We start from the raw sequence: 13,817 nt of genomic DNA, 5'->3' as shown, positions 1-13,817 counted from the left end.
GCCACTACATTGTCTTACAGTACATATTCTATATTTAATATAAACATAATATATAAATTATATAAACAAATATATACAATGTGAATATGTGCTCAATGTAAAGACATGTTCATTTGTATAAATTATATAAATAAATATCATATATGCTTTATTTTAAATATATTCACATTATCATCCCAAATTAGACTTTTTCCTTCTTCTGAGCTTTTAATGTAATGTAGTCAATCTAAATAAAAAGATCACTGTGATTTTCAGTATCAGATCAAGACAGGTTTAGTCCTTAAGTATTAATGTTATTGTTATTAGGATTTTTAAAACTAAGCTTAACTTGCAAATTTGTAAGATTTGCCAGACCATTTGTGTATGAGGGCACACATTTCACTTTCTCTTCTGAAGAGGGCTGGAAAAGTGGCTGTGATAGCAGCACTATTGATAACTGAGCCTACATAGCAAGCGGCAGGGACTGGAAAAATACAAACAGCATATATTTGATCAATAAATAAATAAATACTGCTACTGAAAGAAGTCAAAGGATCGTTGTTAAGTCATCATACTTAAAAAGCCTTAAATCTCTGTCTGTAAACAGTTTTTTCACAATTTTTCTGAATGAGGAGCAGTTCCACTGACACGTAAGGAGCTGCTTCAGATTGCTGTGCAAGCATTAGAGTCACGCTCTGCTTTTTGTTGTATCAGGGTCCTTGTGCTCTTTTTTAAAAAGATGCATGTTTGTTTCCAATTCTCTCTGTAAAGGATGTCCAGTTTTGTAGAGCCTCCAGATATAGTTAAGAAGTTGTCCTGGGTGGAAAACTATTGGCCTGATGATGCTCTTCTGGCTAAACCAAAAGTTACCAAATACTGCCTGATCTGTGTGAAGGACAGCTACACAGATTTCCACATAGATTCGGGAGGAGCTTCTGCATGGTACCATGTGCTGAAGGTGAGGGGTCATGTTTTTGCAGTGTTATCTAGTAATGAACAAATTTTACATGCAAAGACCATCCTAAAATTAGCTCAAAAATTCAGGTCTCAGGTTTTTTTTCCCCACGGTCCTGTTGTATCTGTAAGAAATATGCAGAGCCTTAACTGCTGTAAGTGGGTACGCTCTCCGTAGTGGCAGGGTCTGCTGGGCGAGGAGTTGTCTGTGTGTTTTCCCTGTATTTGGATTTTAATATTTGTTTAGTGCCTTCTGCACATACGTTGCCTAAGACCTGAAAGACATTACATCCTGTTTTTGCAGGATAATGGAATCTGGCATTGTAAACTTTTTGCAACACCAGTCCCATAAATCTGAGCAAATGTGGTCAGCTAGTGATTTAATTATTTCGGCTATTCTGTACAAAGCTGACGAGTAAATTTTATTTCAATAGTGTTAAAATATGTAATGCTATATATTGCTTTAGATAAATATTTGTGTGCGCGGGTGTGTATGTGCATGAATCTGTGCCAGTGCAGCAGTACTTGGTTTGGCTTGTTGCTAATTTTATATTTTCTTATTCAGGGAGAAAAGATATTTTATCTCATCAAACCAGCCTCTGCAAATATTTCTCTTTATGAACGCTGGCAATCGGCAGCAAACCACAGTGAGATGTTTTTTGCAGACCAAGTAGATAAATGTTATAAATGCACAGTTAAACAAGGACAGACACTCTTCATTCCATCAGGTGAGCGGGCCGTTGCAGGTGAGGTTTCCTGCTCTTTTTAGAGCTGCTGGAATAGCATGTCCAAAATGCTAGAGGGATGTGATTTAACCTTCTCTGATAAAGTATGAAGTCTAATTCTCAGTAGAAGTATAGTTTCATATGCTTACAAAAAAAATCAGGACTTTTACTGCTTTCTGTCAATATTTTAGCACCCTTTTAAAAACACAACTAGTAGGTAGAGTGTTCCAGCCTTAGTCTAGCTGGGTTGCAGTAACTCATGCGTTCTCTCTCTATATCCGACATGACATAGGTGCTTTTTGCCATCTAACAGAGAATTCATGTTGAATTACTTGCTGACCATGACTCCCCACAAAATCATTTTCACAGTCATTGATTCCCTGTGACACTAAGGAACTATAGGTGCCTGCACGAGTGTGAGTGTGCATTTATGGTTTCACATGAGGCTGAAGACCTGGGTGTCACAGATTTTTGTGGGTTACTTGATAGACTCTGGCTTTCATTGCAGGTTAGGGATGGTGGATTTTTTTTTTTCTCAGTTCCTGGGACGATCTTCATAAGGATAGGGAGTTGATCAGCAGATAGTGCAGAGTTTTAAGTGAATGCAGTTCTACTCCTGCCCCTGTCCCTCACCTTCCTCTCACCATGAACAATTATTTCCTCATTTGCATTGCTGTTTCCAGTACTCCCTGTTACCTGTTGAAACTGTAATCTCTTTGGGACAGGGATTTTCTCTCCCTCTGTGTGCCTTTAAACAATGCACTGCCCACTCGATCCATAATCTGAGTTGAGGCTTCCAGGTGGTGTGAGTAAGTAACAGCACTGGTACTTGTGTTTTGGAGGCAGCATCCAGTAGTGACATTTTTCTGTGTGTGAGTATATTCTTCCACAGAATGTTTACACACTTGAATTTTACTTTGACTGTAAAAAGTGGAAAGTAGGTATTTCTCTCATGACCGTATGTGGAGCAGATGGTGGAATAAACACCGAGCAATTTATAAAGATTCACTAATTTAAGTAGATTTTTGTATGAAAATAAGTGTTTGGAAAACACCTGTTCCTGGCGCTACACTAAAGTCACAGATTTTTATGGTGATGTAAAAGCAGCTACCATTAGGTAGCTGCTGCTGCTGCCTCCCACAGTAACAAAGTAATGTCAGTGTGAGCAGTATGGCCCCTTTCACTATCTGCCACCGTTGAAGGTAGTCCTGGGACTGGGAGTCAAAGGTGCGTAGCTCCTTCCTGGGCTGGGCATTTATCGTGCAAAACAAACAAGGGGCTTCGTTCAAAGCGTATGCGGTTCTGGTGCTGACTTGGACTGAAGAGCTGTATTGGTACCTAGGAAGTAAGTTGCTAAGTGAGGTATAAACATCATGTTGTGAATAAAGTCTTTGTTCTTGTCATTCCAGTTTTTATCCTCAGGACTCTTCTCTTTCTCTTTTAGGTTGGATTTATGCAACTCTAACACCTGTAGACTGCCTGGCCTTTGCAGGACATTTTCTACATAGCCTAAGTGTTGAAATGCAGATGAGGTAATCTGTGTTTAAAATCTAAAGTTAGGTAGAGGCTCAGTTTTTAATAAATTTGCCATCCTCCCTCCTATGAATTAGCCTACATTTGCAGTAATGTTGATGTAGCTCTATTGGGCAGTTTTCGAAAGTGTACCCACGTTTGTCCCCTTCGACCGTGTTCTCCCATGCTGAGTCTTTACACCTATTGCATGGAAGGGTATGTGAGGTGCTTGGATTGATGTGGCCAAGTCCTGAAGGAAGAACTGTTAAAAACTGTCAGCAGTTTTACCCTAGAACATGCCATACGCCTTCTGGATAAGCCCCCACCTGCTCAGCTGGGTTCTTTTCCCAGTGTAAGACAACATAAGTGATTCTTTACTGGTGTTGGACAAATAATGCAATAAAACTGTCCTACATCTGTATCGCACAGTTTCTTACTAGTGTTATTCTTATGTTTTGCTTTTGGTCATGCCAGAATACGTGGTAGCAGCACAAAGAAATGAAGCACTGCAAAATGAACCTCGGGCATTTATGAGCAGTGCTTGTCACTGTGCGACATACTTGTGACCTGCTATGCTTTAAGTTCATGTGGCTTTGTATTGCAGGGCATATGAAGTAGAAAGACGATTGAAAATTGTCAGTCTGACCCAGTTTCCAAACTTCGAAACTGCATGTTGGTATATGGGAAGGCATCTACTAGAGACATTCAAAGGTAAAACTGCGTTTCTTTGCCTGCCTTAATTGCTTAGCTTTGGGGGCCTGAAAATAGTTACACTTAATTTCTGCTGATGTGTCATGTAGAAGAAAATCAGTCTTGTTAATATTTGAAAACTGCTTTCAGCATACCAGCAGAACATGCTGGTCTGGTTCAGCTTTCCCCTTAATATCCTGCCATCTCGCTCTAGGAAGGGCCTTAATTGTTCCTCTTACCTATGCCTAAGGGAAGGTTTCATCTTCTTTGTAAAATGTATTTAAGTTGCCTCAGAGGCAAATAATGTTGTAACATTTTTTTCAGTTTTTAGTTGCCTGTCAAGTCTGGATTCATTCCCTGTTTTAACCTAATGAACTACACACTCTGTCAGCCCAAGGCATAGAGTAGCACTTCCTTCTCCCATCATTCTGCTGATACTGGTTGAAGTACGTGGGCAGGTCGCATATACACGGGGCCACAGGAACATCGGAGATGTGGCCAGCAGGAGCACTGAGAAAAGTGTTCTGTGAAATTCAAAATCTTCCCAATCAGATTCCTTCAGAGTTGATCCAAACAGCCATGCGTGTATGTTCTTTACAGATTTGGTCTCACTTTGCTCTTTGCCTCTATTTCTCTTATTACAGAACGTGTCTAGAAACACCCACCAGATCCTTTTATAATGAGAAAAATGTGTCTAATCAATAAGCAAGGTGAGGGGTTCCTCTGAGTGTCACCTGGAAGGGGCCCCTCTTTGACCAACTCTGAATGAAAACTGGAATGAGGGGAAAAGTTCAGGCAAGCTTGTACTCATGCAGAAGTGAAATGCTTTGCCCAATATAACCTTTGTTTCCACATATTGGTACTTGCTTTTTCAGTCAGAATAAAAGAACCGCTGACGGTACCTTTTTATTCCCACAGCTTAGGATGTATGAACATGGAAGCTAGCTTGAGTATGGGACCAAGAAAGGACCGGAAGGATTGCCAGTGTAGACATAACTTACAGGAGCACAGTGTAGGAAGGCTGAGTTGGATTTATGACACAGTAAATATACTCCTTATTACCATCAAGCTATAATAGGGATTCATTTGTGGTGACCAACTTTCAAAGAGTTAACTTTCACAGTTAAACTTTTTCAAATTAAAGACTTTATGTAAAACAACTTTAGCTAGCAGTGTTTGAATGGCATTGGTTTTTTCCTCTACTTAGGTTTGCATAAAGCTGGGCAACAACCTCCTGCTCATTTACTCCAAGGAGCAAAAATTCTCAATGGTGCTTTCAGGTCATGGACTAAAAAACAGGTAGGAGAAGCAGCTTGTTTTAATATTGTGCGATCCTCAGGTTTGTCAGTCACTGGAATAGAGAGCAAATGCTAAAACAAGTAATACCTCCATAGCAAAACAACTAATTCTAAAATCCCAAAGAGAAGGGACTGGGAGGACGGGGAAGGAGGGCAATAGCTGGGATTTCATAGTGCCACTCAGGAAAAAAGATACCACCAAAGTTTTAAAGAAGTCAATTCTGCACACAGCCAAAAGGATACTGAATGAATGTTCTCCCTGACTCTGAGCATTTTCATGTGCCAAATCAATTAAGCAGAGGTTGTGTATGCGAGCGAGGCCTAGAACAACGCCTACATTTTTGTGTGCACAAGGTGCCCAGTTCAGGCAAATCAACACATTAATTGAGCCAGGAAATACATACTGGTTGGAGAGAAGGCTTAAAGGGATTTGCAGCCTGAATTTCCGGTTGCAGTCATTTCAGAAGTGTTATTCTTGCATGTGTTGCTCCTAAAGTTTTAGGGAATTAGCTGCAGGATACAGGCCATTCAATCGTAAAACGTGAACAGGGGAACTAGCAGCTTTAGGATTTTCAGACATTTTAAGAAGGGATGAGCAGCTGAGTACACAATGTTGCATACATAGTTAGGTCAGTTAGGTGGCTGTCCCAGATTTAAATGAAGTCAGGGACTTGGCTGCTCCCTCCTGCAAGAAGCCAGTGCTTGAGCCTGAATTCAGAATTGCTCCCTGGTTTCCTGTAGAAGGACTGGCTGGCGTGGAAGCTCTCTTCTCCATGTCACCCTGTTTATTTTTCCGCTTGCCATGCAGATGAGAAGTAGTGAGTCAAAGGATGTGAGACTATGTTGGCACTTAGGTAAAGTTGAACTTTGAATATTGTAACGTGACATGTGAACGCAAATGTTTAGTCCTGTCAGGGAGCTCCCAGACCACTCTGCTGACAAGGTATATGCCTATTATACTCATTGAAGATACCAGCCTAAGACAATCTCTCCTTCTAGGTGTAGAAAAAGAATTTCTCCATGGACTATCATGTAAGGGGGTGGGCAAAGTGATGTTACAGTTGTGAAAATTCAGTAATATCTGAAAAAGACTATTGACTTTGTTGTTCTCTCAGGACAACTATTTACAATAACATCCAGAAGGAGAAAATAGTATATTTTTTCCTTATTTGGACTACTGATGCAGTCAGTATTGATTTCAGTACATAGGAAAAATATTGATGTGTCACTTAATGAGGTTTTTTTTATATTTTTGCAAAAAAACCATGCACAGAAACAGTAGTCTGGCTTCGTTCTGTTTTAGGCTTTAGCAGAGCATGAAGATGAACTACCAGAAAACTTCAAACCAGCACAACTTATCAAGGACCTTGCCAAAGAAATAAGATTAAGTGAGGTTTGTGCTCTTTTCATAATATTAACTATATTGTGGGTCTTTTAATCTAGGCTATAAAATGGATGACTTGAAATAAATTAATCTTTTTTTCCCAGTCTCTTCATTAAAAGAATTCGTGTGAGGTTTCGTAGTAGGGGGACTGCTCAGGACTCTTGTCTGTGGCTGACTCGCCGCATATCCTGTTTGCTTTCTCCTCGGCTTTATGCTGTGTCTGCCTGCCCTACATCCTTCCTCCTCCACCTTCTCCTAGCTAGACTGGACACACTCACTCTCTATCTTTATCTTCTCTTTCACTTCAGCTACTCCCTACCCAAAAATACGGTAGAACTCAAAGAACACTGTTGCCATCCCCGTGATCATGCTCCTTATGAAGTATCTCCTTTTCCTTATGTTCATCGGTCTTGTCTATGACACTGTCTGAGCTTGGGACTATTATTCTGTACGTTGTCCCAATAGGAAGCCTTGCTCTTGGCTGGCTTCTAGGCAGAGTTACTATAGCAAATGCAATAATAATTATACACCCCCCCCGCCCTTCCCCCCCAAAAAACCCAATCCAAAAAACCCAAAAAAAGGAGGTTGCATGGAGGTATCATCCATTAAGTCTAGTATCATGTTCCACTTACTTAGTGGAGATGTGTGACAGTGCTAGTTCATTGTTTTAAGAAGACATTCTGTTACATTCCACCCCTTTTCTAACTATATCCAAAGACCTCAAAATTGAAATCTATCTTGTCCTTTTATCCTCTTTGATGTAGTATATAAGTTTTCTGATTGTCAGAATGGCAAGTTAAGCAGAAAATAATTTCTTTTTAATTAGTCAGACAGTGTTAATTTTAATTGGGCAGCTATTTTACTGCTTATTTTTCCTGAGGGCATGAAACATGATTCTGCTACATTTATCACATCTGAATTTAATGGAGATGGTTTGTGCTCAAGCTGATTAGCATTTTAAACATAAGACCATTAATTTTATACGTTTGTTTGTTTGGGCAGTCCATTTCGCAGTCCTACCTGATGATATAACCTGGTGAGATTTACATTCCTTACGAGGCCACTGGAGTTTCTCCAGGCCAAACTTGAGCTTGAGCAATGTGGGGGCGGGAATTAGTGGTGAGCAGAGCGTTACTGTGGCATATGATGTGGTCTTCATTCCCTGGCCAGCCTGACCTGTGAATGCAGTTACCCCGTTATTGAAGGGGGGATCTTTGGGGTTTGTTTCCCCAAGGAAGGGAGGGTGCAGGGGAATATCTAACATGAGACAGGTGGGTCTGAATGCCTTCCCATTTTGTGCTAAACTACAGAATGCTTCGAAAGCCAGCAAAGCAGACACGAGTGCCAACACAAATGCTGAGGAGGTCTGTCCTGTGGAGAAGGAGGAGGCACCATCACCCGTCCAAGTGACACCTCCGCCCCCACCTGTAGAAAAGCTCCCTAAAAAAAAGACTCCCAAAACTGTGAAAACCCCTAAACAACTCAAGCCATCCAAACCCCCCAAACCTCCCAAGCCACCCAAACCCCCTAAGCCTCCCAAAACACCAAAAGTTAAGGGAGAAGGAAAAAAGAAAGGAAAGAAGGCAAAAGAGAGTCCACCGCCAGCCATCCCGAATCTCGACTTGCTGGAGGCACACACAAAGGAGGCTTTGACAAAGATCGAGACGCCAAAGAAGGGGAAGGTGGGTCATATTTTAACCTCTCCCTGATCTCTCGCCATAGGGATAAAATCACTCCTCAGGTCTCACGAAAAAAATAATTTAAGCAACACAGTGTAAAACTCCACTGAAGTAAATGAGTTTTGTAAATGCTAGCTTATCGCCCTTTTTTTACCTGACTGTTCATTTGATTTTACTGTTTGCTTGATTATTCTTTTGATATGAAGCCTCCAAGAAACCTGTTGATTCAAGCTGAGTCTGGCAAACTACTGCCAATTCCCTGCCCCAACTGAGGCGAGATGAAAATTAAAAGGCATTTTTAATGGCTTTTTTTTTGCCCTTTGAACTATTATATTCTTATTTCAAGTGTTGTTATCACTCTCGTGTGCATTTTCGTAATCGGTTATCAAAGATGAAGGAACTCATTTCTAAAGCATCTTATTTGGATGAGATTTTGCTCTAGAATGAGTGAACGAAGATAAAACAATAGTTTGCTTCCATTTTTGCCCATGTAGGACAAGTTTCATTTTGATGTCCTTTAATGCGATGTGAATTTTGCTGCTGACTTCAGTAGGGGACAGGATTTCATTGAGGCACTGACAGAGTAATGTATTGGCCACTGTTTGTTAAGAAATGTCTGTAAGTCTTTTCTAAAATGCATCTGAATTTTCTAGTAGTTTGTATGCAGTTTGCGAAACCTGTCCACGGAGCAATAGGCAGGGAAATTAGTATGTTTTTACAGTAATCTTGTATGTTGGTATATCAAGGAGAAATGCAGCTAGTCCTTTGCATTCTCTGAAGCAGCAATATTTGATTGAATCTCATATTTGGGTTCAAAAAGAATGAATCAGAAGAGGAGTTTTCAAAAATATATCATGTTATATTCCAGATAAAAAATGTGTTTCTGTAACATGCCAGCACTCCATCCTCATTAAGAGTACATGCTGACTTTTTCCCCAGGCTGCAAAGAATGTTTTAAGTGTTCCCAATAAGGAAACTGCTAGTAAGCAGAATGAGGTGGAGAAATTTGAAGTTCGAGAGCAAAACAAAAGCAAAACAGAAGCCAAATGGAAATATAAGGTAATGTCTCCTATCAAATTCTGCTGCTGATTCTGCCACATAGTGATAAGTCAAGGTTGGAGAAATGTTCATAGGTCTACCTGAGCAGAGAGTACAAGGCACTGATTTTCAGTTCCCAAAGAAAAAGTTTTGAGCAGAAAATAATCTAATCACTGATAAAGGAGGGGGGTCAGATTCTTCAAAAGCATATGCCGAATTGTCCATCTTCATCCCTGTTGAAGCCAGTGGGAAAACTGTGAATAGTGAGATTTTTCAGTGCTGATCTCTTTTGTGATTCTTACTTTAACACAGTTGTACTACTTTAAGTCTGGAATAGTTCCAGAGAAATCAATAACTAATGATGTCATAAAAGTAGAGTTAATGAAATCTGAATTATGCCACATGAATTAAAAGCTTGCCTTCCCGGAGGGCTAATGTAGGGTGAGTAAAATTCATTCATAGAATAATCCATTTTTTCTCCAGGTACCATTTAAACCAAGGTGACACTAGGCTTTCTCAGAAATAGCTGTCTGAATTTTGCCTGCTTTGTGAACTTCTAATGACAAAGGTGCAAACAAATTCCCTAAAACAAAACAAAAGTACATGCTTTTTCACATGGGGAAATTACTAAGAGTCATGAATCATTAACGTTAGAGACATCTAAATTTTTTTGTGTTAAAAAAAGTCACGGTTAATGTGATTAGATCAATATGTACCAATTAACACCACAGCCAGTACAGCTTAGGGAAGTATTAAGGCGATGCTTAAAAAATAATCAAAGGCTGCCTTTGCACTGAATGACTTTGATATTAAATTACTAGATTCATAATTCAAGCTCTTCTGAAGGTGTGAAAGAAGCAAGTGGAGCCTGGGAATAAAATGCAGTTGTATTTGTGAGGTTACAGGCACTGTGCGAGATTCTGTCCTTAGCCACGCAGGCATGACGCTGATGAACAGCGTGCTTAGCCTGTGCTCTGATTCACGAAATGTGTGTTTAGTATTTTGCATCAGTCTGTACCAATTCAAGAGAGCAATGTTTAAATTTAAATATTAAACACAAGGGCATCGTGTTCGTGGTGGGCATTGCTTAAACTGGTGCTGAAGTGCCTCTTGAATGGGGACAAGTCCCTGAACTAAAACCCATGTAGTCTAAGGAAGAGTATAATCCTCTGTTACTTACCACATTTGGGGGAACATATTTTTCTCTGCATATAGATCAGTGGATTCTCTGAGGTTACCTAGGAATCTGAAATATCAACAACTCTTTCAACTAATTTTATTGTTTTGTTTTGGGTCTTTTGCCTTTCAGAACAGTAAACCTGATTCACTTCTAAAAATGGAAGAGGAACACAAATCGGAAAAGACGCCTTTATCAGGAAATAAGGACAACAAATTTACATTCTCTTTCTCTAATAAGAAGTTGCTTGGGTAAGTAAAAACATGACAATACAGATAATTAAAAAAAGCAAATTAAAAAGTCTTGTCATTATTTATGGTTTTTTATACAAGAAGGTGAAAATCTGCTTTTCTGGTCAATGTAGAAAATACACTTAGGCAAAAAGTTCTTCGCTCTAGAACTTGATTTTACCTAGAACCCAGCATAGCTGGCCATCACAGCAACAACCTATCTTTGAGGCTGTTAGTTTGCTTGAGAATAGTGTCTTCAGTATTCAGGCAGTGTCTCATGTTTTGGTTCTTACTAGTTGAGTTATATTAAGTGGGTTTTGTGCAGACCCTACTCAGGGTACATTTTTAAGAAACTGTTCAATGAACTCTGCATACTAAAATTCCATGCTGTGTGTGCATTATGCATATCACGATATACCTTGAGACAGCTTTAAATAATATAGTGCTTATTTGAAGCCAGCCAAGGCTACTCTAGTCGGCATCATATTTTGAGATATAAATTGTAGGTACAGAAATGTGTTTGTAAAATTATTTGAATTGCTGTGGCACCTCTGAAAGTATTCAAGTTGACTAAGATTTCTACATAAAGATACTAATTGTCTTCCTCTCTGTCGATTCGCAAGATGTTTTCTAATCAGAGTATTGTTACTGATTTGTAATTTTTTTTTTCTCAGTTCAAAAGGAGTCAAAACCCAGCTGAATACTAGTGTGTTTGGGTCACTGCAGAATTTTAAAGAAGATAAAGCAAAACCTGTACGAGATGAATATGAGTATGTGTCAGATGACGGTGAACTAAAAATTGATGAGTTTCCAATCAGAAGGAAGAAAAACACTACAAAAAGAGAACTGCCCTGTAAGAATATTTCCTATTTTGTCTGTATCTGTGCAACGAAGTCTTATGTGTTCGTTGTCCAAAATTAGTCTTCAAAATCTATGTGATTTATAATAAAAAAAGCCATGTCTTAACTGTCAGTCAAATATAAGTGACTGAATTGCTTTAGAAGTTATGGCTTAGGAGTGCTATCTTTCGAAGCGAAAAGAACCATGACTTTGTTTTTCTTTTTTCTTTAATTCAGTTTTATCAGATAAAAAAGACACTCTGCAGCACACTCCTGTTAAGAAGCCAAAGGTGGAGTCAGTATCATACAAGGTATGGCTATCATTGTACCTATCACAAGCAAGCAGCCACTGTATGTCTCTAACAGTATGTGGGGCAGTACTGGCAGTAGCAAAGCCTTGTCTCAGGCTGTTGTCGCATCCTCTCCTTCGTCCTGCAGTCACGGTCGTCCCAGAATAGGTAGACATTGCCAGGACTAAGCATAATTTGGTACTGTGGCTTGAACTGCTTGTAGATGATCAGGCCTCGTGGGAAGCATGCATGGGGACTGTGACAGTTGCATCACAACACAAGAACAGGAGCAAGCCATAAGAAGGAATGGGAAGGGTCAGAAGGAGCTTGATGTTACATTGCTGACAGGCACAGGGTCTGTCCCAAGCTGTGCTCCCAACCTGCATCTGTCCTCTTACTTCCATGTGCTTTGAACACTGGTCATTAAATTTCCATGTTCATGTTTGACAGATGAAACTCGGAGTAATGCAGATACAGTTGAACTCTCATCATTTGGCGTTTCACGTTGCTAGAAGCCCTTAATACCTATTATGTAGCAATTAATGGTTTTGTTTGCTATCACTCAGCAGAGTCTCCCTCTGCCCATTATGGGCTTACATCTAGGATGCCCTGACTCAGCACAATACTTTAGCGTGTCCCTAACTTGAGGCAGTGTCAGTGTGCCTGTTGATAGCTTACCAGCTGAACAGCACAGGCATAAGTTTGCTCTGTGTTAGCATTGAAGCTCAATGCTGGAAATTAAATGACATTAAATGACATTAAAATTAAATATTTTGCCCACCTGTAGTTAATACAAATTCATATTATAATATCTGAATAAGTCAGAAAAAGCAGAATAGCTTGTAAACACAGAACTGTAGGTGACTGAAATGTTTGGCCCTAAGAACTAAGGAATCCTTTTCATCCTGCTTTGGCTCAGGGATATTCAAGAGCAAGTGCAGACCTCCTTGCCCGAGTCAGTAGTTGATGTCTGGAGACCGGTGCACAGAGAACAGGGAAAAACGTGCTGGTATCTCACTGTGCAGAAGCCTAAGGAGGGAGGCCAGTTCCTGGAGAGAACAGTGATTGGCAGTCTAAGCAAAAAGAGCTGGGACTTTAAAGGCCTGAAAGTAGGGCAGGAATGGGGAAAAAAGTTGTTCTATTATACTCAACTACAGTGCATAGAGATACTAACCCCAGAAAGATAGTTAGATGCAGGTAGCTTCCATCAGTGGCCTCAGATGCCACTGTTTATATGTGTCTATCCCATTCCTCTGTCAGATCTTCCTGTTCTGTTGCAGTAGGGGTGGCAGAAGTGGGTCTGTCCCTGTGTCTGAATAGGCTACTTTAATAGTCTTGAAAGGTACGGACCTGTGTCCTGATGCATATCTGGGCTGACAGAGATATTGGCCACACAATCTTTTCTTTTGCTACACGGGTCAAGGTCTCAAGAACAGGAGCAGGGGCTGAGATGGCAACACAGCGCCTGGAAACACCACTGTTACAGTGGTCTGATCCCATGAGCAGGATTAGATCTCAAAGCTGGTTCTCCAGGGTTAGAAGGGGAAAGAAAAACCTACCATGACTACAAGCTGCAAGGAAACTCATTTTTACTGTGTACCTGGTTTTGGTTTTTTTTTCTTTAATGAAAGCAAATTATAAATGCTAGCCCTGTGTCTTTGGAGGAACAGCAGGCTGCAGAAATTACTGTGCTGCTCTTGTTGACTAACTCAGTGAGTTTCTGCTTTTTTGAGCCTTTTCCTTGTTTTTGCAGAGCGATGACTCGTCAGATGAAGATTTGCTTCACATTGACACAGAGGCAAAGCCAGGGCGCAATTTTCTTTAATGAAAGCAAATTATAAATGCTAGCCCTGTGTCTTTGGAGGAACAGCAGGCTGCAGAAATTACTGTGCTGCTCTTGTTGACTAACTCAGTGAGTTTCTGCTTTTTTGAGCCTTTTCCTTGTTTTTGCAGAGCGATGACTCGTCAGATGAAGATTTGCTTCACATTGACACAGAGGCAAAGCCAGGGCGCAATTCCAAA

At 40.1% G+C, this 13,817-nt stretch overlaps 1 protein-coding gene across 1 annotated transcript in view; it reads left to right on the top strand.

The window, feature by feature from the left end:
- Window positions 1-718: 718 nt before the first annotated feature.
- LOC104077115 (lysine-specific demethylase PHF2-like) overlaps window positions 719-13,817 on the top strand; it is a gene marked incomplete at both ends in the record, with an annotated part of 25,896 nt that continues 12,797 nt past the window's right edge. Inside the window, 13 exon segments of the mRNA XM_009578233.1 lie at window positions 719-937; window positions 1,499-1,661; window positions 3,103-3,190; window positions 3,775-3,881; window positions 5,068-5,159; window positions 6,462-6,551; window positions 7,853-8,224; window positions 9,161-9,280; window positions 10,569-10,687; window positions 11,341-11,519; window positions 11,743-11,816; window positions 13,549-13,606; window positions 13,794-13,817. The exon segment at window positions 13,794-13,817 is cut by the window's right edge and continues 76 nt beyond it. Of these exon segments, the coding sequence (XP_009576528.1) occupies window positions 719-937; window positions 1,499-1,661; window positions 3,103-3,190; window positions 3,775-3,881; window positions 5,068-5,159; window positions 6,462-6,551; window positions 7,853-8,224; window positions 9,161-9,280; window positions 10,569-10,687; window positions 11,341-11,519; window positions 11,743-11,816; window positions 13,549-13,606; window positions 13,794-13,817 (1,705 nt within the window).

This window comes from Fulmarus glacialis, unplaced genomic scaffold (genome assembly GCF_000690835.1).
Source record: "Fulmarus glacialis isolate BGI_N327 unplaced genomic scaffold, ASM69083v1 scaffold8775, whole genome shotgun sequence".
In the NCBI taxonomy this organism is placed as follows: domain Eukaryota; kingdom Metazoa; phylum Chordata; class Aves; order Procellariiformes; family Procellariidae; genus Fulmarus; species Fulmarus glacialis.
Note: the sequence above shows the minus strand (reverse complement) of the source record. Positions and strands in the feature narration are given on the sequence as shown.